This window comes from Lathamus discolor, chromosome 5 (assembly GCF_037157495.1).
Source record: "Lathamus discolor isolate bLatDis1 chromosome 5, bLatDis1.hap1, whole genome shotgun sequence".
Lineage (NCBI taxonomy): Eukaryota > Metazoa > Chordata > Aves > Psittaciformes > Psittacidae > Lathamus > Lathamus discolor.
Window position 1 is genome coordinate 29,622,630 of NC_088888.1, and position 27,498 is coordinate 29,650,127.

At 41.4% G+C, this 27,498-nt stretch overlaps 1 protein-coding gene across 7 annotated transcripts in view; it reads left to right on the plus strand.

Moving 5' to 3' along the window:
• RGS7 (regulator of G protein signaling 7) overlaps nt 1-24,220 on the plus strand; it is a 285,204-nt gene extending 260,984 nt beyond the window's left edge. For 3 of the 7 annotated variants that reach the window (XM_065680181.1, XM_065680185.1, XM_065680182.1), the window contains one exon: nt 6,309-6,736. In XM_065680181.1, the coding sequence (XP_065536253.1) occupies nt 6,309-6,425 (117 nt within the window). In that variant the 3' untranslated portion in view covers nt 6,426-6,736. Of the gene's footprint in view, nt 1-6,118; nt 6,737-23,735 lie in introns of those variants that run through there. The other 4 variants (XM_065680186.1, XM_065680187.1, XM_065680183.1 and 1 more) reach the window with 3 other exon arrangements.
• Nucleotides 24,221-27,498: the final 3,278 nt, after the last annotated feature.

Genomic DNA, 27,498 nt, shown 5'->3' on the forward strand with positions numbered 1-27,498 from the left:
ATAAAAGTAGAGATATGTACACGAAAAAAACCTAGGCTCAGCTCTGCATTTCTTCAACAATGGAGAGTTTTCTTTCCAGAAAACTTCGAATAAGCTGGTGCACTTTATGAGAGCCCTAAATGCTCAGTTTAAAAACGTCTATTTAGCTTGCTCTGTAGATTTTATTGTGCAAAATCACTAATGCCCTTGGCAGTACACAATAGACAATATTAATAGTGTTAGAAACAGGTCTGATTCACATACAGTATAGATGAAGTGATAGCAAACTGGCATTTGCTATACATAATATTTATTACCTGAGACTTTGTAGTAAGCACAGCCATCTTTGGTTTGCCTCACTTATTCACACTCCAGGGAATTGCATGGAAATACAGAGCCCATACACGTCAGCACTACTGGAACGATGCCGTTAGATAAGTGCATTGCCTTGGAGTAACACGGGCAACCACAAGTGTCACAGCTCTGACTCCAAGGCATGGAAGCAGTGACAGTGTGCTCTGTGCTCCCCCCTGCCCAGCCAGCTCAACCACTCAGGTTTTCCTTTGGGAATAATTAAGGTCTAGTCACCTGGAGCTCCCTAAGGAAGTGAGTACAGAAGCTAAAGGCATAAGTCAGGGGCCTGAGAATCTCATTGGTTGCTACAGTAGTGGAGAGAGGGAAATCAGATGTTTCTGTGTCATTAAAAAACTGAAATTCTTTTGAAGAATTCATATGGGAAAAAAACATTAAGACCATTTCATACATGAGATGGGAAATGCAAAGGCCATTGAAAACAGCGCATTTTCAGAGGCTCAGTCCAATGTCACTTAACATGACATAGCAAATTATGGTCTAAAGATGGAAATTAAAACTCATAATAATAGCTTCCTCAGTTCTTATCAGTGAGGGATAAACTTTCTAGATTAAGCCAGTGTAACCTCATGTCATGTTAAAATCTGTCCCTTTACTGAGAAAGAAGGCAGACAATATATAAATTTAATCAAGGATTTTTTTTTGCGTATGCACAGGTAAAACTTACTTACACAAGGCTCTATTGTGCCAGCCCATAAGTCCATCTAGCACTGAAATGCTGCTGAAGGCTCGATTTTGTTGAAAATATCATTGTGAATAAGCTTCAATGCAGTATCACGTTTCGGACTTCATTATCAGTGTACAGTCATGGAAGAAATCCTAATTAGTCTTTGAACTTACTTCAGGTCATTCCTAAAATTTAAATAAAAAATAGCCAGTCAGAAAAAAAAAAAAAAAATCACAGGGCTTCTTCTTTGACAAGTACAAAACAATAATAAAAATAATGAGTATTTATAGAAATTAAGGCTTTTTCCATTTCAGGAGGGAGATGGCTTATTGATTTTTTAACTGTAAAGAACTGATGAATTAATGGAAATTTTTAGTTTGGACTTCTAATTAATCAAAAAATTAGTTTAGGGGTTTTTAGGAATGATGCCTAGGCTAATGAGGAAAATCAAAAAAGAGCATCTGTAAGACATGTCAGTGAGGACTGCCCTTCTTGTCCTGCTCTGCAGTGACTGGAGCACGGCTGTTGTGCTGGAAGAGAAGAGCTGGAGTAGTACTTGCACAGCCAGGTCCCTCTAAGTGAGGAGCCAGTGTGTACTGTTCAGCTGTTAGGCCAGTGTCTGACATTTTCCACCTGACAAACATTTACCTGAGTCTTAAGCTACTTGCAGGAAGGAGAACTGCTGAGAAGTATAAAAACCTGAGGGGTCAGGCCTAGGACAAGTATACTAAAAATACTTGTTTAGTGCATTGGTGCCTTGGAAAACCTTCTGTGTTACCCCACGCTACAGATACACCCCATCTGGGAAGAGTTTGTAGTTTAATCACAAGTGAGAGCTGCTCATCAGTAAATGTAAAGATCAATGCGAAATGAGAAAGAAGCTGGAAGTGTCAGCCAATTTGGAATGAGCTTAAATAGGAACACAGTCACTCAGCCACTGCCTTCCTGTCTATGGACTGCTCCAAGAAACAGTATGGCCATCATGAGAAATGAACAGAGGACTGCAAATCCCTGCGATAAGCAAACGGATTTTCCTCCACATGCAACCACTTAGCACTGCAGCTGTGCTGACAGCTTGAGCCCCAAATTCAGTAAATGCTAACCTGCTCCCCCTCCTCACATGTCTGAAAGAGAAATACACCTGCATGGGTGGCTGAGAGCAATGTCCTGTGCTGCTGTGGAAATCAAAGCAGAATCCTGACCTGCTGCATGGTGCTAAAGCAGTTCCCCTGTGCTCAAGGAGCAAAAGCTGCCTGATCTTAGAAAGGAGCTTACTGTTTCTGCTCCTGTACCTCTCCAGATGTGCTTCTCTCAAGGGCTGTTTCTATACTGGCTCGGTATGTGATGCACTGTGATGTCACTTGGGAGCTTCCCCTGCTGATGCTGGCCGAGCTGCCAGCCGGCTGCAGGTGTGTCATGGATAGGGATAGAATAATGAGAGCAAGAGAGTCGATTCTCTCTCTGCATCTTATTTTGCTCACAGCAGGGTTCACACTGTTTCTCTGTTTCCTGGTCAGATGCATGAAGTTCTCGTTTCTAGTTCTACCAGCACTGGTCCTGGTTAGTAGCACCTGTGCTGGCAATAAAGAAGCATGAAAAAGAAGCCATCGAGGTTGCTTGGCAGAAAGGAAGAGAATCTTCCAAAGAGAAAAGATTTAATCTTCCCATACATTCCAGCTCTAGTCCCTATATAAATTGCATATTGATTTCTTATAAGCCACAGAGGTTGTTGCTGACTTGTTTGCCAGCTAATTTGAGGTGTTAGTGTCATGATGCATAAATAGGTCAGTCAGCACGTTTGTACTTAGCAGCTCATACATCTGCACATGATTTTGTAGTTTCCCTCCTAAAGTCTCTGAAAGCACAGATAGAAGGACAATTCTATGTTAAGCAGTTTATACACCAAAGTAGGGACTGAACACCGAGGCCAACTGATTTAGTATTCTTAGATGTACTTGTTAAACTGCTGTGCTGCCTCCTCAATCTCTGACTCCCTTGTTAGGATATGTGGGTCTCATTTTAGCTAGCATATTATTAGTAAAATTGTTAAATAGTTTCAATTCATATGTCCAAAGTGCACCAGTACAGTCAAAAATCCTGTTCAGAATTTGGCCATATACTTCTAAATATTAATGGCAAGAATATATTAAAAAATTATTAAGGATCTCCTTTCCATTCTTCAGAAAAATATTTGCTACTAATTCTGACTTCTTTTCCAATTGTTCTTTAATCTCATTAGCACAGGAAGCATCTTCCTATGTGTGATAATTCATATGCTAAGCTTCTAAAAAGTGGATTATTAGATGTGTTTTCCCAAATCAAAATTTGACTTGTGGAAATGCTATTAACACTGTATCTGAAAGAAATAGCTAGGCTCAGCTTATAAATTACGACCCACAAGGGGTGATCTTTACTTCAGCCTGTAATTTGAGTAAATCTGGAAATCTTCTAGAAGTGGTAATTCTGAAACCCTAACACAGAGCTAAAGTAAAAGTATACTCTGGAACAGAATTTGAAATAACATTCTGTAAACTGAAAAATAACAAATCCCTGCAGACCTGAATAAAAAGGTGGCATAATTCTGTATTTGGGGCTGCCGTGGATTCTGTGTTTAATACATGCACTTATTTTCCCAATCACAGAACTAAGTATGATTTGGAGTAAACATGGAAGATCTCTTAAGGACAGTGTATCTTCTAAGCTATCACTTTTCCAACTATAAGATGAATTAGAACTATTAATACCTGGAAAAAGAACATATGTTGTTGTTGTTCAGATGGAGACTTCATATGTAGAAGTGTAATATTCTCTGAGGCAGGGAAGGGAGGTGAAGGAGAGGACCATGCCAAGAATTTCCTGTCAATGTAGGGCTTAAGAGAAAAAGTATTCAGAGAACAGCAATATTCAGGAAGCAAGTGACGTACAATACAGGAAAAAAAAAAAAAAAGTCATGACAGCTGTCAGTATCTACAGGGGAAGATTCAAATAATATGTAGAATAAGGTTATACAATTCAGATCAACTAACAGCTAGGTTTTGTGCTGCTTTTAGGTCAAATCTTCCTGGTTTATGTGGTATCACAATTAATTCCTGAGACGCTAGAATTTTGTCATGGATCATCTAAAAATTCCAGGAAATGTACGACTCCCAGATAATCAATTGTGAATAAGAACAAAAACAATATTTTCACAGATTTTATCCCACAATAAGAGCTGGTGCAGCTTTGCAGTATTGAGCAAATAGTTTTACTAACTAGTAGAGAATACCTGGTTTGTTTGTTTTAACTGATTTATGCAGGTCAGTGTTAAAGGGAACTCATACATATCTACAGAAAGTAGCCAGGCCTATAGACCTCTAAAATTGAGCACAAAAACTTAATGAAAGGCAAAGGTAAGCATATGTTAAATAATTTCTGAGATTATGTCCAAGCTGACAATCATGAATTGCCTAACAAAACACTGAATTTTGGACATGCTGTTTGAAATTGTATTCCAGTGCCACACAACTGTTGAGACTTTTTTGACTTTTTAAAAGAAAAAGATGTCTCACTATAACAACTTTCCTGTTACATTAGAGGAAAACATAACTTAAGTCTTAACAAGGGTCAAGAAGCTGTGAATTTAATGTAGGTAAAAAGTGACAGAGTTAAAGCTAAATACACAGCAGACAGCATGCCAGGAAGAACACTTTCTGTCTTCAGAAGCAGCGAGTATTAGTAATGTCAGGTGATACAGTGAACCTGATGGATGGGCAGTGTAATCCAACACTGCAGATCATGAGTTCTCTTCAAAATTGTATTGTAGGGGAAATATTAATCCTATTTTTTTCACCTTGTATTTCATAGCACAAAATAAAAAGTTTACTCTTACTTTTGTGAAGACCTGCTCTGATATACTGCATCTGAGCCAATGCTCGAAACAAGCTTGCAGATTCCTGTGAGCATAAATTTGATTAATAATGACAATAGATATTAAATTGTAGAATTTTACTGAGTTATAATACAGCAGATGACTTAACTCATTGATATGGCAGAATAAGTTAACCTACCATTTACTGCAGAAAATGTAACATCTCCCCGTAGCCACAGTATTTCTTACTGTAATCTCCTTGAAATCAGTTTCACTTCTCTGAGTTGTGCAGTTAAAATTAATACAATAAATGTAAGTATTAAGTATCTAACTGGAGAGTTAGAGCCATCTTTTATTTAATGTTATGATCTATTTGTGTTATCTTACCAGGGTATGCCAGTGGTATTTTGAGGAGTGATGTAAACTTGCTGTGCCAGCTCTGCCTCTGCTGGATCAGAGCCATAGCACAATGTCCCTAGAAGAGCTGATTCTTTCATGTGCTCTTAGGAGAGCTAATTCCTGTTATGTGGCTTCATGGTTTTTGTCTGGCTCAGCTAAAGCTCATATCTTCCTGAAATATACCATGGTGACACACCCAACAGCATCCTCTTCATGCGGTAGGCTTAACTCTTGTGGGCCAGTCATTATACCTTGTTTAAAGAACGTACTGTGAAACTGCATCCTTGCAAAAGGAGGAATGATGAGGAAAATAAAAGTGTGGAAATCCAAACACCTTCAAAGCAGTGTTATGCAGTCACATGTGGTACACTTGACCAATGTTCCTTATAATTAATAAATAAAGTCTCAGCAAATCAATAGCTGTGTTCATGAAAAAGCTGCTTTCCCACCTACATGCAATCTGCCTCTTTCTTACCTTAACTTTAAAGTCTTCTGTGACAGAGCTACTGCAGTTTGCACATTCATCTTTGTAGCACAAGGCAGTCTTACTTCTTCAAGTTCTGGGTATGACTGACAGCAAAACCCTCAGCATTAGTTTATCATCAGCCAAAACCAATCTCTTTCAAAAATGGCCTTTAAATTTGCTGGTTTATTCTGTGAAACAACCTAGCTGGCTGGCAGTACAGGTGTTTCAGCGTAAGGGTTTCCAGTGGTTTAAGATTTGACAGACTCCAGTTGGTGCCCCTAGTTATTTGACAGTGATATGGCAACACTGAGTGGTTGCTGATGAACAGGTTTGCAGTGATCATGCCTCTGTTTTCTGTTTTTGTTTTTTGTTTTTATCTTTTCCTCAGGGGAAATCGCTCACATCAAAGAGGTTAACCAGTCTAGTGCAGTCCTACTAAAAGGATCACCTTGTAGCATGGAAGCAGACTCAAATCATTATACATACTTTGTAGCTCACTGATTGCCTGACTCAGAGGACAGTAGAACAAGATGTTGCATGAGCAAGGACCTGACTTGTTTTCTTTTGTGTATACTAAGGCATTACAGACTCCGAGGGACTCTCTAGCCTTTCGATGCCACCATTTCGAAAACTGTCTGCTCACTTCCTCCTTCATATCAAGCTGGATCTGTGTCTTTTTATTTTCTGCAAGCTGAAGTACAGTGAAAAAAAAGCTTCTGCTAGGCACAGTTTATTAAAAAAAAAAAAAAAAAGTCAATCAAAACCTGGAAGAAATGTAAAATATGCATATATTAATAAATATACATATGGCATCACATTTATTGCACAATAAATTAGCACAGAAGGTTTCATTTCACTGATGTATTCACATTGAGAAAGAAAGCCTGTGTCTTTGTCTGTTGTCTGTATATTCTCTGTTAATGTTTCTTGCATTTATTTTTATACCATATTTAAAAAAGAACACCTTTTACTCCAGATGTATTAAAGCTGATCCTTTCTCTGTAAATTTGTGTATGTTTATATTGTTGTTTTATCTTTCATTAAAAGATGCAGAATCTCTTTCCTTTGGGAAGTTTGAGATTTTAATATTGAATCTGAAGATTAGTCAAGAGCAAAATCATCCCCAAAAGTTACACACCTTGTGCTTTCTAAAAAGTGACATGAAATGGCATTTTCTTTCTCTCAGTGACACCTAATCAAACACACTTTATTGATAATCATTTACTTTTTCTTTTCTTTTTATCAAGCTAGCAGCAGAGAGACCTTTCCAGCTTGCTCATCATCACATAAGCAAACTTTTCTTTAAGCTAGACCCGTTCTGTCATAGTGCAGCCTGCACGGTGATTCAGTCGCTACCCAAGACCAGGTCGACTGAACTGCATTTCTTTAGGAACGGACATGAACAAAGCTGGCTGAGAACACAAGTGCATATTTGCTAAACAGGAAGGACAGTGTTTCTTCCTCCTTGTCACTTGTGATCCAATACAACGTTTTAAACTTAAAAGGTAGTGGCTTGAGAGTGGTAAGTGGTCTGTACAGCAAACCTTAGTTAGCAACCCAGGAAGCTGTCATTTTAATTCAAGGGCTCTATTCAGGTGTACTGTTGAATGTGTACTGCTGAAGTTACTCACAAAGACCTATTGCCAGGTTTATGAGAACATGTAGACGTTTCCCATGAGGTTGCAGATATGGATCTTTTGAAGCTAAACTGAGCTGTAACCAGAAATCTGCTTGGCCTAAGAAATAGCAGTTTTGACTGGCAGAGATGATGTAAGGAGTGTAGGCAGAACTCTGAATAGAAAAACAATGAGTCAAACAACAAAATGCTGATGCCTCCAGGGCATTGTAGGGTGCATAGGACAAATGAGTCTTTTTAGCAATACACAGGAGAGACTCAGGACAGCCAACTCTAGCACCATCTGTCATACTGACTTTAATATTGAGAAACAGGAGACTTGTTTTGAAGGGACTACCAAACTTAAAAATGCACAAAAAGTGTGACAATCATAGACACAATAAGAATAAATTTGAATACAGTAATGCTAGCGTCACTTCATTTAACATCAGATACCTACCTGCATTGTTCCTGCTAGGGACAGGGCTCCTGCACAGAGCAGCTGTGTAGGCAGAAGGGAGCTGAGCTGCCTTCTGCAGGGCTCTGTTGGTAGCCTCGTGCAGCCATAGCCGTGGATGTAGCCTGGATGAACCCAGGACAAAATGCACTATAAATCACCGTGAGTGGATGTTCCCCAGGTTTTGCTCAGTTGGGGTTTCTGGAGGTTTGGGATTTTTATTTGTTGTTTGTTTTCACATGCCACTGTGTTTCTGGTTTCTAGCTAGGATGATAATCACTGCTTTCAAGTGTCTCAGGTTTTGCCAGCATAATTCTATTAAGCTTTTATCAGAAAACACTGGAAATTCCCCATGAGAGCTTGAATTTGTCATGAGCTCCATCTAGGTCAACTCAAATTATTCACAGTCTATCGAGGCCAGATGAATTTTAATAAATAGCCACACTGAACCCCAGATCTTAAACTCTGAGATTTTCTTTTCCTTTGCCACAGAAATGTGAGCTCTGAGGCGCAAACTTGGGGCCAGGCAGTCCACAGAAATTTGAGCTCTGTTTCGCTTCTCAGTGCCAAATAGAGGTATTTATTTCCAAACTCCTGCTGCCACCAATTGCATCAGCTGGTATATTGCCTGCTTTGCCTTAGGAGTTAACTGATTAGATACCAGTGTCTGCTTTCAAGAATCACTCCCCTCAAATAACTAATGTTTCAAATTCCTGCATTAGGTGCTTCATGCAACTTTTCCCTAAGATTTCCCCCCCACACACCCGAAATCCCTTTGCAACACCAACTGGCTGATAAAAAGATGTGGAGCATTTGTATCTCTGAACCCATTTTGTACTTGTGCTAGTTCTGCCCTCTCAATAAATACAAAGTCACTATTGAATGGCTGTCTTTCCCTGGATTTGCACAGGTTTTAACACAGTGTCTGCAAAGTAAAAGGATGCAATACTAATAAGGATTTCAAAGTAGCTGGGGAGCTCTATTAAGGTTTCATTTGAGTTTAGTTTCAAGTGATGCAACTCCATTGTTACACGAGTGAATTTGACCCAAACAAAATGTGTCCACCAGCTGATTTTTAAAGGGTTCGTCTGCAACCTTGTGATACTTCACCTGATCACTGTCACCTGCCAGTGATACCATACTTGGACTGAAAACTCCAAATAGGCACAAACTTCCTTTTGCTTCCCCATAGAGAAAAAGCTAAATATCTGTTGCCACATCATAGCAGCCTTCCAGTATCTGAAGGGGGCTATTCATTCGGGACTGTAGTGATATGAAAAGGGCTAACAGATTAAAACTTAAACAAGGGAAGTTTACATTGGATATAAGCAGGAAATTCTTTACTGTGAGGGTGGTGAGGCACTGGAATGGGTTGCCCGGGGAAGTTGTGAATGCTCCATCCCTGGTGGTGTTCAAGGCCAGGCTGGACAGAGCCTTGGGTGACATGGTTTAGTGTGAGGTGTCCCTGCCCATGGCAGGGGGGTTGGAACTAGATGATCTTAAGGTCCTTTCCAACCCTAACTATTCTATGATTCTATGTGAAGATCCACTTCCAGAATTAAGATTAACTCAGATTAAGGCTTGTTTGTAATATACCTATTAGGAATTTCAATGAGGCCACAAGTCTGCTGGGGTAAAAAGGACCAAGAGAGCAACCCAATCTGGAGGAACCACTTTCCTGTCTCCTGGGGAAGAGCCATCAATCAGTGCCATCTGGCTTTGCCCAGGAAGCTGCAAATACCCTCTGTTGGGAGATATTAATTGTAATATTCATTAAAATAACAACGTAGTGCTGAGAACTTCCACCTGAGAAGCTGGGGTTCATCAGATACCTTGTTCCTCATGCATCCCTGTGCATAAAGCAAGTCCTAAGCCTTCAGGGGAAAGAACTATTTGCTGATGATGCTGCAGCCTTGAGATGGCTTTGTGCCCCCAGACCAGCCTGGGAAAGAAAACAGCTGGTGGGATATATGTGAGCTTCCCTAGCACCTACCTGATAGCAGCAAAATATTCACCCATTCTTCTGTGAGGTGCAATTGGAAATTGTCCTTCAATCCTACAAAACCAAAGAGGGAGGAACAAGGCCTTAAACAGTGACAAGAGAAATTGCAAAATGCTGAGCTGAAATGGTAATGGAGACTGGCCAAAAATTAATGAGCTGGAGGTGAATACAGGAGTAAGAAGGGGGAGTTAATTGTAGTGACCAGAACAGAACCAACAAGGGAGGAGAACTGGGGAACTGAGTAATGAAGATCAAGAGGTGGAATGCAGCTGGTGGATTCCCAGCCTGCTAGCCATTGCCATGCAGAGCTGGAATAAAAACCACCCAAAAGTCAGACAAGATCAACTGCAGCTGACTCTTTAATGACAGTTTTTTCGACTAGAAAGCAATTAATACCAAGTATCTGTAATTACTTTTTTTCCAGATTGTACCCCTTATATTGTTTGAAATAATGACATAAATAGTCCCCCAAGAAATAACAAACCGGAGAGCTAAAATCAATTCCAGAAAATGAGATTTATAGGAGTGCATTTATGTTTAGTTATTAAAAAAAAGAAAATAACGCCAAGGCTGACAACTAACCTGAGGGAAAGCTGTTTTCTTTAGGTAACTGGAATGAGGAGTTGGGAATGACCAGTGATTTATGTGTGGCTCTTCCAATTATTTATCTTTCTGCTAAGTGATTAACAGCTGTTTGAATTTAGATTTTTAAATTACTATATTTTTAATGTCGCTTTTAGCTAGAGATGTTGTGCACAGAACTAACACTGGTCTGATTAGCTGCATAAAACACAGAAGTTTTTCTAAAGGAAAGTTAATAGCTATAGGAACGTATATAAAATAAAGCTTTAATCTCAAGATGTTCAAGGGAAATTGTCAACAACTTCTTTGAACATATTCCATGTCCACAATTTATATAAGCAAATTGCTAAGTGGTTATGAATTGTACTAATCTGCCTTTTGATCTGACTGTGCCGAATGGATTAATGCTTTTGTCTCCTATGAGTTGAATGTAGGCTGAATTCCCAGTATCAGAGATGGAGGAGAAGCAAAGATGCTGGGGCTGAGCTCCCGCTTCCTTGTTCTGTTCTGGACTGTAGAGTCCTCAGGTGACGTGTGCAAATAAATGGGTTTGTTTGTACAGACATCTGCTTGAGAGCTGCAGAGTCTAGTCATTATCTCTGCCACTATGAAGTTTATTTCGTGGTATCTAAACTAAATCTTCTTTGCTTCAATTTATCCATTTATTTTTGACCAGGCTGCTATGATCACTATAAAATGTTCCCTACCTTTTTGCTCAAGTACAAAAATGGCCATTGCAACGTCACAGACTATTTTCTGAAGTGCTGAATGATTTCATTGCTCTCCTCCAGGCTGGGGAGTGTTACAGCTTCCCTGCAGGACAATGCCCAGAGCAGGTTGCAGGGCTCCCACACAGGTTTTACAGGAGGAGGGCAGAGGATTGCTGTTGTACTTCTGTCTGTGCACACAGCTGTGAGATTGCCCTTTTTGCAGTAGGTGGCCACTACTGAACTGTGCCAGCTTATGTGACAGCCAGATCCTTTGCACTAAAACATAGGTGGTTGTTCTCCTTTGTGTGTAGCTGACTCTTCTTGGGTCAGTGAGGCCTCTTCTGTTGTTCATTGAGAAGTATCCTCATTTTTCGGACCATCTCTTTTCCCAAGATCACTTTCCTTTTTTGATTCTAACCTGGAAAAACTTGTAGTCCTTTTACCTGGGGGTATCTTTATGTGTGGGTGAGAGTGAGGAATCTGTGGCCTGATTCTCTAAATGGATGAGAGCAAGTACCAGTGTCACTATTTGCCATAAGGGATCTGTATGTATAAATTGTTAAGAGAAATTGCTGTGACAATAAATCCTGAGAACCTGCTCAAATGCTAGATGATACTCCTTATTTACAAGTGTGGACATGGACAGTAAATATCAAATATTAAGACACGATTGTAAATGTTACCTTGTTAGTGGCATTTGCACAATTTTTATTGTACTTTTTATTTGCTCCCAGAATATATTCTGCTGCATTCACCTTCACTGGCTCCCGTTTGATTTGACTAGATTTTGAAATCTGTCATTAGATTCATCACAGATGTCAGCTTTCAAAATAGATACTCTTTACCACCCTTACTCTTAACCTTGTGGCTGCTTCTTCTGCATATATATCACATAAACAAGGCATTTCATTATGCACATATCTTTTATATCCACCTCTTTATGCCTTTCCCCCTTTCCTTTTTAACAGATGTGTGGCAATGGCATATTTAGTCTAACTTACTTTTCTACCTTTCTGCTGAGAGGAGTGTATAACCTGAAATCTCTGACCCTTTTTGAGTTCTTCTCTTCTGATGTGCTTATCTTTGTATGATTCATCTTTTCTTTTAGACTCTCTTTCTTCTCCTCCCCCTCAGTAACATCTTTTTTAGGATTCTCCATCTTTTATGTTCCTTTTCCTTTGTTCCGCTGATCCTCACTCCATTGATCCCTCCTGTGTGTTCCTATGGTGCTCACTAATGCTCTTTACACTTCCCTTCTCTGTTTTATCTTTCTTGGAATTGAAAGAAATTACAGGCTAAAAAAAATAAAAAGCATTAAAGGAAAAGGAGGCCAGTGCTAGGGCCAGGGCTGAGGTAGAACGTGCCTCTGACTGTGGTCTGATCTCAGGGGATCATCCTGCCTATGGGTGCCTGCCTTTCCCTTCCCCACCCTGCTTCCACCAGCTCTCCACTCCTCCACTAGCCACTGCTGCCCCAAACTCCTTTCTCTTGGAGATGTTGGTGAGGATTCAGACATAAGCACACAGAGGCATTTCTAAACACCTGAGGTACTGCCCTAAGCTCCTCTGTGCATCAGACAGAAGAGGTTCATAAAATCTTTACTTTGGCAACAGGATTAAGGATTAGGCATTCAAAAGCTAGTCTGGCATGCCATGGCATGGCAATAGATCATGGAGTGGCTGTTAGTAATGTTACCACCTTTGTTTAAACTCTTCTCCAAGTCTCTCTGTAAAGCCCTAGTACCAGGAGGGTCACACCCCCAGGTGTCCCTGGGCTGGGGGAAGGAAGGGGGCAGGTACTCATGTCATTCACTCCAGGAACTGTGGTTCCGAATAAATTGGGAGCTTCAGTTTCTTTCATGGTAACAGCAAGGTGAGGGAGGTCCACAGAATGATGCAGAGAATCTTGGTCTCCTATCAAAGAGTCTGTGGGAGGCAGGAAGGAAGATTTAAGCCCATGACTAGGAAATATTTCTAAGTCCTGGTCTATACTGGTCTGAGAGGTAGCTGCAGTGAACATAATGAATGGGCTTATGAAAGCTCATGTTGTACCTAAATCACAGATAAAGTTTTGGGGGTGAAGGGATATAAATGTGGAATTTCATCAATGGATAGACTTTATTTGAAATTATCTAGTGTTTTAAAAAGGGACACTAGCAGCAAAGTAAACTGCTGAAGATACAGTGCAGATAATTAGGGAGGTATTGCAAGGGAAATGGTTTCCAGAAAAATGGGTTTAGGAAACAATTAAGTCTGTAATTCCTAGGCCATTTTGGGTATCTCCATTTCTCTTTCCTGCACCTCACCTGAAGTACTTCGACAACCTTGCTGGGTCCCTGATGAGCAAGGCCTTGCCTAATCTCTCTTCTATTGCTTTCCTTCCTAACCTTTTTCCTCATCCTTTTCTGTCACTGTTGGACACGCCAGGCATGAGGCAGTAGCTGCTGCTGCTCTCCCAACAGCGCATTTGTGTGCAGGAGGGATTTTCATTACTATCTCTATTTTCTCCCTATAATAATAAGACTTCAAATGTCACACTTGTATTTTCTTCCAAAGGACTTCTTCCAAGGGCAATTCAAGTTATACAGACCCATATCACCCAGTTTCTGTATACTTGTGTATTAGCGGTATTCATTTTATTGGGAAAAAATAACAAAACCAAAACAAAAATGTGGAAGTGATGAATTTTAGATATTTATTCTGCTGTTTGTCAGAGCTGAGTAGAAAAACAAATTGCCCTTTACTCTCTGCTTAAAACCCCATTGCCGTGCTAAAACTGCACTTTGGAATTCCCATCGGCAAGGGCCACGGAGCATCTGCTGACCTTTCAGTGTCTCTGCTGGCATCTCTCACTGTTTCTCCCTGCCCCAAACTCCCAGCATGCTTCCCCTGAAGTCAGAGATGTGAAACCACTAAGACTGACTTTAAAGTATACTTTCTCTTTGCTCAGCAGGTACACTTGCGCTTGCTAGCTGGATGTCAGCTGTGGTACCTTTTTGGTACTGTGGCATGGGCTTGGAGGGTTTTTTGAAAGATGGTTTGGACTTCTCCAGCCCCAGACCACACCATGTGCTGGGAATTCACCTTTCTTTCTAGAAAGCTTTTGAAGGCAACCTCTTTCCACCAACTGCATGGACTAGGAAGAGTGGCTTTGATCCATTTGTGTCTTTTAATGAGAAAGAAAAAAACAGGGGTTTGTAGGCCAGACCTCAAGGAATAAAACAGAGAGAGGGAGAGGGAGAAAGAAGAGTGTTAAAAATTAAAAAGGAGCATTAAAGTAACAGCTGGGATAGTGAAATCAAGGCCCACCACCAGCCTCTTGTTATAGCTATCATTTATTTCTCTATGTTGAGAGCAATCATTGATGGCTGCTCTCCTCTCATTCTGTGTTTAATGGTGTGACTAGTGAAGCATCAGGAGAAAACAGAAGAGGAGCAAGAGACCACAGGACTCCCATGTGTTTGGTGGCATTGCCTGACATGGGGGACAGCACTGGGAAGACAAGAGGCCTTTGTTCTACTTACCCTTCAAACCATGTAGAGCCTGCTGCTTTTATTTTTCATCTAAACAGAGATTTTGGACATGCAGCCCCAATTGTGTTGTGTGAAAAAAAGAAGAAAAGGCCTTTCCATTTCCAGCGTGGTGAAAAAGTCCAGTGCTGCCCATAGAAGCTGCATCCTTTTCCAGTTCCTGAAAGCTCCTGCACCAGGATGGAGCTTGTTACTCACCATTATTGAGGTCTCATGGTCTCGTGCATGCATCAACAGTGGCAGCTGCCTACTTCTTACTCTGGCAGAAAGGAGCTGTCAGCAGCAGTCCTTTCTGTGATGCAGAAATGGCTTCTCCTAACACTGAGCCCTCCTGGATACTCTTCTGTCATATTGGTACGGACAAGATAGCACCAGCACGGCTGGTGTATCAGTGCTGTTCTCATTCAATACTGCTAAAATTATAATTCTGCTGAGGAAAAATGAGTAACCTGAATGGTATTTCTTACTTTGACTTGTGTAATGCTGAATATGAAAAATAATGATAATAGAAATTTATTGGGTGGGACATTTTTGGCATCCATTATAGCCCATTATTTGGAAAATATAAATAGAGCTTAGAATTGGAAAGGAAGAAAGTTACAATAATTTTCTTTACTTTTCTCCTGCAATGGTTCTGAAGTGATCATATGCCTCTTTTTTTCTGTTTAATTTTTTTCCGTTGCTGTGTCTTGCTGACTTTCATGCTGAGAACCGATGTTCATAGGCAACAAACAAACCCGATTTAATTTTACTTCTCTAAACCCTGAGCCATGGTGATGGTAAAAGTTGCTGGGCAGCAACTGCAGTTTTACTTCCAGCATCAGCAGTCAAAACATTTGTGAGCTGTGTGTAGCACAGGCGCGCCTTAAAGCCTTCTTTCCAGAAGCCGGGAGGAGGGGATAGGGCTGGGGATAGGGCTGAGGATGTGGATAGGGACAGGGATAGGGATAGGGATAGGGATAGGGATAGGGATAGGGATAGGGATGGGGACCGGGATGGGGCTGCGGATAGAGATGGGGCTGGGGCTGTGAGGGCGAGCGCTGCGCGGCGGCAGTGACACCTGGTGGGTGCGTGCAGGAACGGTTCCGGGCGGGCCCACGCGGCGCAGAGGCTGCTCCCGGCAGTCCCGAACGGGAACACACGGGGGAAGGAGGAGGCCGTATCCTGCCCGCTCCCGCGGAGGCGCTGCAGGCGCTGCCCGCCCTCCCCTCTGCAGCTCCTTCTCCTGGGGAAGCAGCGGGGTCCCGACGCGGAAATGCAGGCGGGGCAGACAGGGACGCGGGAGCTGGAAGCGAGCAGTAGGTGCCGAGTAGGAGGCATTCGATGTGCTGAGGTTGGTGTAGAATTGCATCGGCTCAATAGAAGTGGATGAGACCAACGCGAGTTTGCTGATCATGAAATTCACTACATTTTACTTTACGTTACACTTTACATTTCAGCTTAATGGCTTTAAGCTGAAAGAGGGAAGATTCATATTAGATATTAGGAAAAAAATCTTCACTATGAGGGTGGTGAGACACTGTGATAGGATGCCCAGAGAAGTTGTGGTTGGCCTTTCCCTGGCAGTATTCAAGGATAGGCTGGACAGGGCTTTGAGAAGCCTGGTCTAGTGGAAGGTTGGAACCAGTTGATCTTTAAGGTCCCTTCCAACCCAAACCATTCTATGATTCTGTGATTCTTCATATCCCAATGAAAAGAGCAAGGATTATTTTTGTTAGATTAAGCCAGAGGAGGGTATCTCCATTAAGACAGTTCCCAGAAACCGATGTTGCTTCAGTACAATGAATTAATTCTAGGTCTCTGGGATTGTATCAGGATACATTTGGCTTGTCTCAAGTTGACTTCAGTAGCTTTGGGCACTGACTTTAATGAAAAGTCAGAGTGCTGTACCACTGAATGTGAAAAGAGCCTGAAATGAAGAAGAAACAATGACAGCCAGTACATCAAAGTCTGGCTTGAGTCTGGAAACATGCAGATGCTGAGGACTGATAGAAGAAGTGGTTGCACAGATTTGACTGCAAGTGCCTGAGGAGCCTGGGTATGTTCCTGGGAAGAACCAGGAGAGAGCCCCCTCCAGCTTGGCTGCCCATGGGGAAGGTGGGCTTTGAAGTCATGCATGGGAGTGCTGCTTCTGGTTGTTCCTCTGATTGCATCCTGGGATTTTGGTCCTGTGATCTGTAGGCAAACAGGCCGGCCAGAAGGAAAGCCACTCCCATCTAGTTCTGGTTTCAGGAGGAATCTCTTGGCAAAGGCTAAAATATCAGTGGTTAACCACTACCAAACTGCAGTGGTACGGTCTTTACAGCTCTCCCCACTTCAGTTGCTATCTGTTTCTGAGAACAAGAATGAGAGACTGAACATAAAAACGGTGCTTGAATTTCATGGGCTTCCACTTGCATGGTTAAATTCTGTTTTGTGGGTGCTGCAAATACATGGGGTTTGTTTACATCGATTTTGAGCTGCCTTTCCCCTTCTCCAGAGCCGCCAGACTGCGTGATTGGGTTGATGAGGAACGCTAACTGTATTCCAACCTTTTCCATCTCACTTTTGCATATCACATTCCAGTTTTCCCAAAGAATCTGCAGTCTGGCTGTGAGGACAACAGGCAGCCCAGGCCTATGCACCCTTATGACCTCAGATGCTGAACCATTCTGGGGAGGCTATTCTGTGGAGAATCATGTATGGGGGGAGTTACTTTTCAGCTTTGAAACTCAAAATGCTTTTTTACCATTAGTAATAGCCAACTTTCATAACATAATGTTTAATAAAAAAATATATTAGGTATTTGTATGTAATGTATTTTTATGTCCAGAATGGGTGTTATGGAAAGCAATTGTCTTGGCTTTAGGGGATGGAGAGAAAGTTTGTCTTTGCTTGGATATATAGCACTCCCCTTTGGGATGGTGTCATTTGATAATTCCTGCCACATGTTCTCATGAGTAGGATGTTTTTGTTTCCTTACTGTGTCTCCCCCCAAGTCCTGCTGGGTAATATTTCAGATGGTCACGGTCAAAAAAAGCATGTGACAGCTTCCAGATGTTCAAATAATCAAAGCGATCTGCAGATCTAAGGGAGCACACCAACAAACAAATGAAGGATAACTTGAAGGGCTGCAGTCTAGGTGGGGGGCCACATTCAGAGGTGGTGTAGCATGCTGAAGGATAGTCTTTTAATATCTGGAGAATTCACTGATGTCTACATCACTTGCTAAAAATGAGACAGTCTGATGTGGCTGGGCAGGCAGTAGAAACCAAAAACATCGGATCTGGTTGTGGTTTTCCCGCAGCTTGGAGCAATGATAGCTTCCCAGGGGATTTGAGGAGGGCTGTCACGGTGCAGCACAGCTCTGAGCTGTGCTGGCTGCTGGGCTCCAGCTCGTGTGATGCAGCTGGGGCTAAGAAACATGACCATGCCCTGCTGCTGTCCACACCATCACCCCATCTGGGCTTTGTCCTGGCTGAGGGGCTGGTGCCCAGGCAGTGCTGCACTCAGCTGAGAGATGGGAGGACAATTCTCAGAGCAGGGAAACATGCCTGCTTCTGGCTTGCTCCTAGCTGGCTTGTATAGGCACCTGTTTAGGCATTAGTAACTAGTTCAAAGCTGGGGTTTGGGAGACATTCAAAACATTCATCATCCCAGGTGATTTTTGTTGGTCAAACCAACAGCTTTATAAAAACAGACAAGCCAATTGAAAATGTACAGTGGGACATTGTATTCCTCTTTGGGAATGTAAAATCTTCCTCATAAATTAAAAAATAAAGCTTGTATTAGCCACTGTCAACCTGATGCTTGTAGAGGTGAATGAGGACAGCTGTGTACCTCTGTGCAGTGTGTATGGACCAGCAAGCAGGAACAGGAGGCTGCACATCACTGACTGCTGTTCTGCAGGCTGGGCAGTCCTCTCTGGTCACAGGAGGGACAACAGCCCCACCTCACAGGGTCCTACAGCAAGTCGGCTGGTGCCTTTTTGCACGCTGTCATGTCATGTGGCACTGCCTCTGCTGCTGGTGGCACATCCTATGAAACAGACGTAACAGATGTGCTCTGTGTGTGCAACTGGCACAGCTGTGCTAGAAAATTGTTTTACAAAGCCTTCCATGTCAGTGATGGGGAGGGGCAGACATCATTATTACTATTATTATTATTATTTCTACTACTGCTATTACTTCTACTAATTTGTGTGCAAACAATGCTGGCTCAAAATCTGGCTCAGCTGCTGATGGGAAAAAGCAGATCTGATCACACCAAGGGAGCTGCTGGTGGTTTGAAGGTTACTGTGACTCCTACAGGCTGATGCTTTTGAAGCATAACTATTTCGCAGATTGCTACTGACTACTCTTTCCCCTTGGTAGTAAGGCTTTGTGTGACTTTTCATGCAATCCTACACAGGCATTTTACTGCTTTGAGAGGTAATAGTGTAGCATGCTAGCAAATTCAGTTCCACTCTTGGAAAAGGAACAGCTTTGAGACAGTTGCCCACCACCAAAGGCAGCTTTTGTCAGTCAGGTTCTGTGTATTGCATTCCCCAAGAATTTGAAGAACTTCTGGCAAGATTATTCCTTGGTTTTGTTCAAAGAATCCCTTTGTATGTACATAGCGGGGGAAAGACTAATACACTACTACTACTCATCTGGAAAATTGGACTATGGTGCCCATGTGCATGGAGGAGCCTGAGCCTGAGAAGGGCAATAGCAGCAGTATACGGGCCTTGGATGAGGCACACCATGACATGGGCAAACACCCAAAAGTGAGGAGGATGCTGCTACGCACAAGGACACTGGTACCTGAATGCACTGCAGGAAAGTGGTGGCAGTGAAAAATTAGATCTGAGTCACACAACAGGTATTTACTACGATGAGTCATCGCTGTCCTGGTTCATGTCTGTAAAACTGGGACAACAAGGTTGTTTCACGTTGTAAACCCTGAGAAGGTTTGAAGGCTTGTGTTTTTCTAGGAGCTGGAGCATCAGCATGTGCTTCCATCATTTATCATGTGGTTGTCAAGACTGCAAGCTCATTGCCCACGTCCACAGGGAAAGTTATAATTACTTATGTATGGTAAACTAAAAATGGAAATCATTTACTGCAGTGGAAGCTGACTCAAGAAGGACAGATCATCAGTGGGGAGAAGTGATAAGAGAAGTAAAGCTGCTGCGTTGCAAACCAGAAAACAGTGTGACAAAAAACCAAGCAGCCTCCATTTACTGTCTACCTATCCTCTGGTCATCCCCCCATCCCTCCACTAGCTACATATTTGTATGTTTTTGTTTAAAAAACAGGCTAGGGAGCAGCACAGGGAGGGCTGGTTGGGGCAAGAGGAAAGCGGATAAAGGCCCTTTTCCCCTTGGCTTGTAAATCTGTGCCTGGTCTCCCTTCAAGGCTTCGTAGTTTAGAAAGAATTGCAGTTTGTTCTTCAAAAGATGTGTCAGTCTGTTACGGATTAAGAAGACAATATGCCTTCCACATTTACTCTCTTTGCAAAGACTGATTTTTGGAGGATTTGCTAGTCACTTCATTTCAGACACATTTTTTAACATGTTCACATTTCTTTGTGGTTAAACTTAGATCCTGTCCTTCCTGAATCCTGTAAGGCTTGCTGTGTGGTGTTTGTCTTTTCATGGTCATTACTGATACATACCCACTGCACTCATTGTGCCCCACTAAAATAATTTTGTCACGGTAAAAATTACAAATTAAAATATTCTCTCAGAAGGCAGACCCCAAACATAGTTTTCTAACAAAAAATCCCCAATTGTTTTCAAACTGAGCTTAATTTAAAATGAAAGGTAAATATTTCCTTTTACTATTACCCAGATGTGATCTTCCCAAAGCTTCAGACATGAATAATCTCTCTAAATTTTCCAGCTATTTCAATATCTTGGCCATATTGAACTCAGCCTGTGGCTCTAGCACCCATTCAGGAAAATCTGCAGACAAGGCCAATGCCTGACGTCTCTCTCCATTAAAATCAGTGATCACACATTTTCTACTTTACTTTCCCAGTTTTGGTTCCCTTTCATTTCTTGTTTGCAGCTGCACCTTCATTTTTCCCTTTTTAGTGAGAATTTGGGAAGTTCCACTACTTTCCTGCCTCTGCCTCTTCTTTCTTTAGAACCTGTAGTCTGCTTGCCTTATTTTAATAGCCATCGTTCTCATTCATTGATTGCAGATTTTGGCCAAATCCTGATAATGTCAACAGAAAGGTTTTCCCTGGAATTTTAGACATGTTTCTGTTGTGTTTTTTTCTTTCGTCTCCTTCTTGCTGCCTGGCTGGCTGATTTAAACAAATATTTTCAGAACAGCTTGTCCTCAGTTGACTAAACTGGTAAATAATGGATAAATATAGTTTTGATTGGGAACAGCTTTCTGGCTAAGGATGGAATACAGCACTAAAGAAGAATTTTTCTCACCTTGAGTCATGGGATCTGGTTGGTTAAATTAAAACTGTTTACTTAACCTGCCTCTACAACACACAAACATCAGAGATGTCCTTTAGCTGTACTGATACTTTGTGATGCCTATACTACACTAGCTGCCACACCTGGGCAGTAACTCTATTTTGTAAAACAGAAATAGCTTGGCTTTCATTACTTCTTTGTATCATATTTAATTTATATACATAAGTAAAGGCTCAGGCTTATTCTTCCAAGTCATTCCTTCTCTTTTTTTTCTCACCCTCTGGAAGGGAAATGTTGTTCTGTCATAAGCCTCAAGCTTCTACATGTATAAATTCATCAGTTTCCTAAGGCTGGCTACCTACCTCCATAACTCAATCCTGCTATAACTGTACTGTCTTCTTACCAAAATGTACTTCACCAAGCCTACAAAAGGGATGTTGCTATGTTTGTTCAGATTGCCTTTGAAGCATGCAGAGGACTTCTATAACTATTTTTCTACGTTTTCATTCACACAGAGGGGCTAGAAATATTACAATGCTCTTGATATACGTAATAAAAGTAAAAACCCAACTTGCAACAGTAATATGAATATAAGTCATTGTATTTTGAATTTTGATTATAATAAATTACAGCTATAGTTCACACAACCCAGCTATTATCTCAGATTGTCTCTCTGCAGAATCACAAAAACAATCTGAGTCATTCCAACTTGATTCATGTTCAGTTCCTGTTTGGGAAAGCTTCTCTCATCATCAGACCGCCTCGTAACTTTTTTCCCCAAGAAAGCTCAGATTCTGTACAACAGTCCCAGAGCCTATGGTGGGTTCTGCAGCATGAATCATGGAAAATATGTATCCCTGGTTATTTGTAGCTGGTTATTTTTGCAGAAGTCCATGTGGTAAAAGAGCCATGTGATTTTGTTCTATGCGATACGCGTGTCTTTTTGGCACTCTAATGGGAATTGTTTAATAGAGACTAATCAAGCATATCAAAAGATGTCAGTATTTGAAAGAGGAAACAGAGGTGGAGTTGACATGTAGAGCTGAGATTGAGTATGAACCAGTTTCAGAGAGAAAGAGAGTGTATTTTCCTTTCCGAATAAAGCAAGGCCTCAGAAAGTGTCCCTGTTTCTCCCAGAGCACTCTTCATGGTCTGTCACTAAATTTCTGTGAAACCTCTATTCGTCTTTGTTGTGGTTTCATTTCACCTACGTATAATATGTTAATTCAGCTAGTACGTGCAGAACATATTATTTCAAGTAGTTCATGGAGCTGATTAATTAATAAATAACTTTGGCACTCTTACCTGAAAAGCATAATAGAAGCAGAGAAAATGCCTTCTACTTGCCAGCCTTCCTTAAATCATTTGAGAGACCTCTTTCTTTTGAGAGAGCTCCCTCTTTTGAGCTGAAAATACAGAACAGTAACTCCATATAATGTCTTAGACATGAAGTGAATAATAATGTATAACTTCAAGGAAATGAGGCTACACACTATAACGATGATACTAGCTATCATTTCTGTAGTTGAACAGCTCAGCAGTGAGCACCTTTGCTTCTGATATGTCCTGCAAAAATATGGTACTCATTTTACTATTAGTAACAGAGGTAGTATTAAAGGCAAGTAAGAGAATAAAATCATCAAAACATTGGCAGATGTTGCAACGATTAGGGTTATCATATATAATAAGGATTAAAGGAACTCAGAAAAAAAAGACTGAGGTGCTTTGTCATCTGATGTCAGATGACTGAGCAATAGTCATTTATCCAGCAGGGAAAAGTAGAGTCAGATGCAGAGAAAAAAGGTGTAGGGGCTGCGCATACTGTCAAGAGCACCCTCAACCAGGGATCAGTGAGCTTAAACGGGACATGCTGGCTCATGTCCCAGGTATCAGCTGCACATGAACTCCAGGGTAAAACTGGTCAAAAACTAATGTGACTCCTGGGATCATGTGTTTTTGGCAAGGATGAAGTGTTTCCTCCATATGTGTGCTGGGCTCCAAAGCACGGTGTTTGCTTTAGGCACTCCTAAAGGCTGACAGAAAACCAGACAGGGTGCAGGCAACAGCTCGGAGAGCAACCAGAAGACCAGAAAGCACCTTCTGGTAGAAGCTGTAGGTACACATTTTTTTCAGCATATCCAGAAAAGGTTAGAGGATTACTGGTTACAGACGGTAAGTATTTACTTCAGGACTAACACTCTTCCAATCTAACAAATAAAGATATAAAAAGATCTGGTGGCTGGAGCTGGACAAATGAGCAGGAGGAAAAGGCTACACATTTCACCAGGGAAATACTTCGCTACTGGCGTGGATGGCAATAGGTTCTTGTGGCTTTTCTACCATTAGCAATTTTTAAATCGAGAATAGATGTTGTTGGGTTTTTTAATCTAACACATGTACTCAAGTTTAAACTGGCTCACATTCAAGGATGTTCTGTGTCCTAAATTATGTGGTGAGGTGACCACATGGCGGCTCCTGGTTTTATAATCTGAAAATCCTTTTGCTCTGACAAATAGGAGTGGAGGAGCTTCTACTGTGACTGAGATTTTGGATTAATGGATGCTTGTTGTGTTTACTGGGGTCAGCACTTACCTTTCTTCCTTCTCTGAACCAGCTTAGCACTGACTGGTCCTGGCTGCAGAACTGCACACTAGGCAGACCTGTCCTGCCTAGCCCAAAGATGCTCCTTTTTCACTTATTTCTCTCCTCCCAGGCTGGAAACCCACATTCATTTTTCCGAGGAGCCAGGAGCCACCTTGAACCGGGGAACTTCTGTAGCGCTTTGAGAGTAACCATTCACAAAGACCTTACAGCTCTGAACTACAGCACGCACAAAGAACACTTTTTTTCTAGCGACTACAAAATGCTGCAATAAGCTTTGCTCAAATGAAACCTCTATTAACGGTAGTGGAGCTTTGTATGTTAGTCAGCAAGGATTTGACTATCAGATAATTGTGATTATATGTTCCCTTCAGAACAACTTGCATTATTTAAGAAGAAAATCAAACTCCAATCAAGCTGTTCAGAGAGTTTGAGATATTCAGATGTAGAGCTCCCAGCTTCCCTGTTTTAGCCATTGGGGTATAGTGCAAGATGCTGCTAAGCAGGCAATAGTCTCAGGATTTATTGCAGTGACTGAAATTATAAATACAGAAAGTTCACAGAAAAGCCTGCTCTCGTGAACTTTCAACCAGCATTTACAAACTAAGAAGCCATAGATTATTAATATAATAAATGGATGCATATCTGTCCAAATGTTTAATAAAGATAATGTGTGAGAAGCATGAAACAAGTCATTTTCCTCTGCAGTAAAAATATATTTTTTCTGTTGGATGCAGGACAGTGTCAGTAGCAGTTGAAACCTGTTGAAGTTTTCATGTTCAGAAAATGATACTCTAACAAGAATCATACCAAAACCACAGGTCTTAGAATGGGAATTGTCAGGTCAGAGGAGACCAAAATTTGACAAAGTAATGGTTGAATTCTCTGTAATTAAGAAATATATATGTATATACACATACACATACACACACTATTTAAATAAGATCTTTATACCAAAAGGTAAACTGAATCATGCAATACAATCCAGCAAAATCTGTTTTTATAAATACTCTTTGTCCCCAGGAAGACATGGGGACAGCAGTGCTTTTGGTTTTAAAAGGTCAGTCATTTCTGGTTGCTTTGGCTATTGGAGTATGGCTGGGCTGAAAAGGCCAATGCTTACTTGGCCTGCAGTTGCCACACACCCTACAACTGCCTGCTTCCTGGATGTGCTTTCTCTCTCCCCTGCAAAGCACTGATCAAGGACACATGAATGTTACCAAGCAAATAACATGAACTACATCTACACAGTCACGGTAATGGTGATTTGTATTTCCTGGGTGGTCCCAAGGGACATGAGCACAGTCTGAAGCCCCAGGCAAACATTCATCTTCCTGTTGCCAGCACCGGTGTCTCCAGGACTGGGAGTCTGGTAAGATGAGTAAGATGGTCTGCCACACTGTAAGCACGGGTCTGCTCATTTAGCTTGCTTAAGTCTTTTCACTTAAGCACACACAGGCACATATGAAATGCTTCTTTTGAGTCTAATTCCTTCAACCTGAAAGGATGCAAAGATGCCCATGATTCCTGCTGCCAAAGGACTCCCAAAGCCTCCATTTTTCAGAAGAGGTAAGTGGCAGAGGAGATGGACCTGCAAAGGTGAGAAGTATTTCCTCACAGCTAGAAATTACAGCTCAAGTCTGATTAAGATTCCAGGCTCCAGGTTTGCTGGTTACAGTAAAGAACCTCTAAGTGACACTAAATGCTGCTTTACTGTTGCTATTAATATCAGGCAAAGAGATGTAACAAATAGTTCCAAGCCAAAGATGTTACTCCATACAACTTTATTAGAATAGTGGAAGGTGAAGCCAGATGATGGAAAACATATATCAAGAGTTTGGTGTGACAGGCATCCATTCTTGATCTGTCATGTGCTGTAGTATATGCTTTACAGAGTTTTGTGAGAGGAATTGATCAGTCCTTTCAAGCCTGACAGAGCAATGCTGGCATTGATTTCTGTGAGTGCAGTCATGTGTCAAGTGATTATTTCTGTTGGCACAATGAATTCAATACACATCTATGGCCTCGATACTTGAATCTCAAAAATTTCACTAAAAGGGATGCCAGTGAACTGTTATGTTCTCTAAACACCAGTTCTCTATAGATGTAATCATAGTAACAGCCATCATGTTTGTGTTGACAGTGGCCAGCAAGGGCTGAAATCTTGGCCTTTTGAAATCTTTGGTGATGATTTGGCTGAGAAGTGCAACTAGGTTTTCACACAAAAATAAAAAGACTGAGGGTTCCCCTGAGGGTTACCATTTTGTGTAATGGTAAAATATTCTTGTTTTGTTTTGGTTTTCAACATCTTGGATGTCAATACCCTTAGTTTATGAAAATTCAAGTTTATTTGTGCTAAAATGAAACAACAACAACAACAACGAAATGACTGTATTTCCATCTCTCCCTCCAAACCAGAAAACCTAGTCGGACTGTGCTTTAACGCAGGCACTGGCAGAGCCACAGCCCAGGTATGTGCAAGGCAGCATAATAGTGAGTGACGAGGAGAGTCGTGTGCCACCTGAATTCCTCCTGGTTCATATTCTTAAAAGCTCTTAATGCCCTGGTCTGCAGCTCCAGACAGTCTTTAGAGAGCATCCAGCCTTCAGACATGTGTACTCTTTGCAGAGTTTCTGACAAATGCCCTGCTCTAATCAAAGAAAGTCTGTCCATTGGTTTTGACTTTTGAAGCTAGCTCTGTAAAATAAATACCTGTGGCACCAAATATCTAAACCATGAAATCCACTGCAGAGCATCAGGTCCTTGACCTTAGTGCCATAAAAGATTTATGACTACAAGTTTCTAAAAGTTGCCTTGATCATAAAGAAAGAAAATTAACTGCCCTCAGAGACATGCTTCATCTTTTTGGTGACCATAGGAATTACTATTAGTGTGTCGTACAAACGTTCAAAAATGCTGCCAGAAATTATAGGTTAAGAGGGATATTTTTGCTGTTGTTGTTGTTACAGGCTCTTTGCCTGTTTCCCGTTAGAATTAGTGTTTATTGACTCGTGATGCTGACCTCTTTTTAGTTGCTCCTTGCTGATGCGCTCCAAAAGGCGGACGTTAAAAGCGGGAGAACCAGCAGATGGCAGCACAAAGCTGCTGTATCTGGGCTGTTGGAGCAAAACAGGAAAAAACAAACCTAGCTGAAAAGTTTCTTACAGGTCGTTTGATTTCAGCTCTCCTCAGATCTCCTTCCTTCCTCCTGTTCCTTTGGATCGGGTTTGGGTTTGGGTTTTGTTTTTTTTTTTTTTTTTCTCCTGTTTTTTTCTAATCACGATTGGGGAAAAAAAAAAAAAAAAGAAGAGCAGAAGGAGGAAAATGGCTATGTCAGGTCATCCTGCATTGATTTAGTAGAAGATAGTAAGACCTGATGTGACCTGCTGAAAAGATGACATGAGGTTATGGCCTAGCCTACCAGTGCTTCGCATCATATTAAACACTCCACAGGGGCAACATCTGGAGGGTTAAACAACTGCTGGGTAATGCAATTTTAAATACCACTTCATCAAAGTAATAGACTCCACAGGACCCTCTTGGGATCTGTAAACTGATGTGTTCCAGGCTTTGTGTGCTGCAGTCCCTTTGTGTAACACATTAGGGAAAGCCTGATAGCTCTGACTGTTGCAGAGTGATAGAACTGAGGTTTGCAAATTCATCTACAGCACTCTGCCTCGCTAGGCCTGGGATCAAATGCATGGCCTTTATGGATTTTCTTTTCTTGCTCAAAGCTTGATAGTTTGTATATCCAAAATTCCTGCAAGCTGAAGAAAAGATTTTAGGACAACAGATTTACTCTTGAGTCTATTTTAGTGGGAGCGTATGAGCTTCAAAAGGAGATTGGAACCCATGCTTTCTGTTTTCCAGAGTAG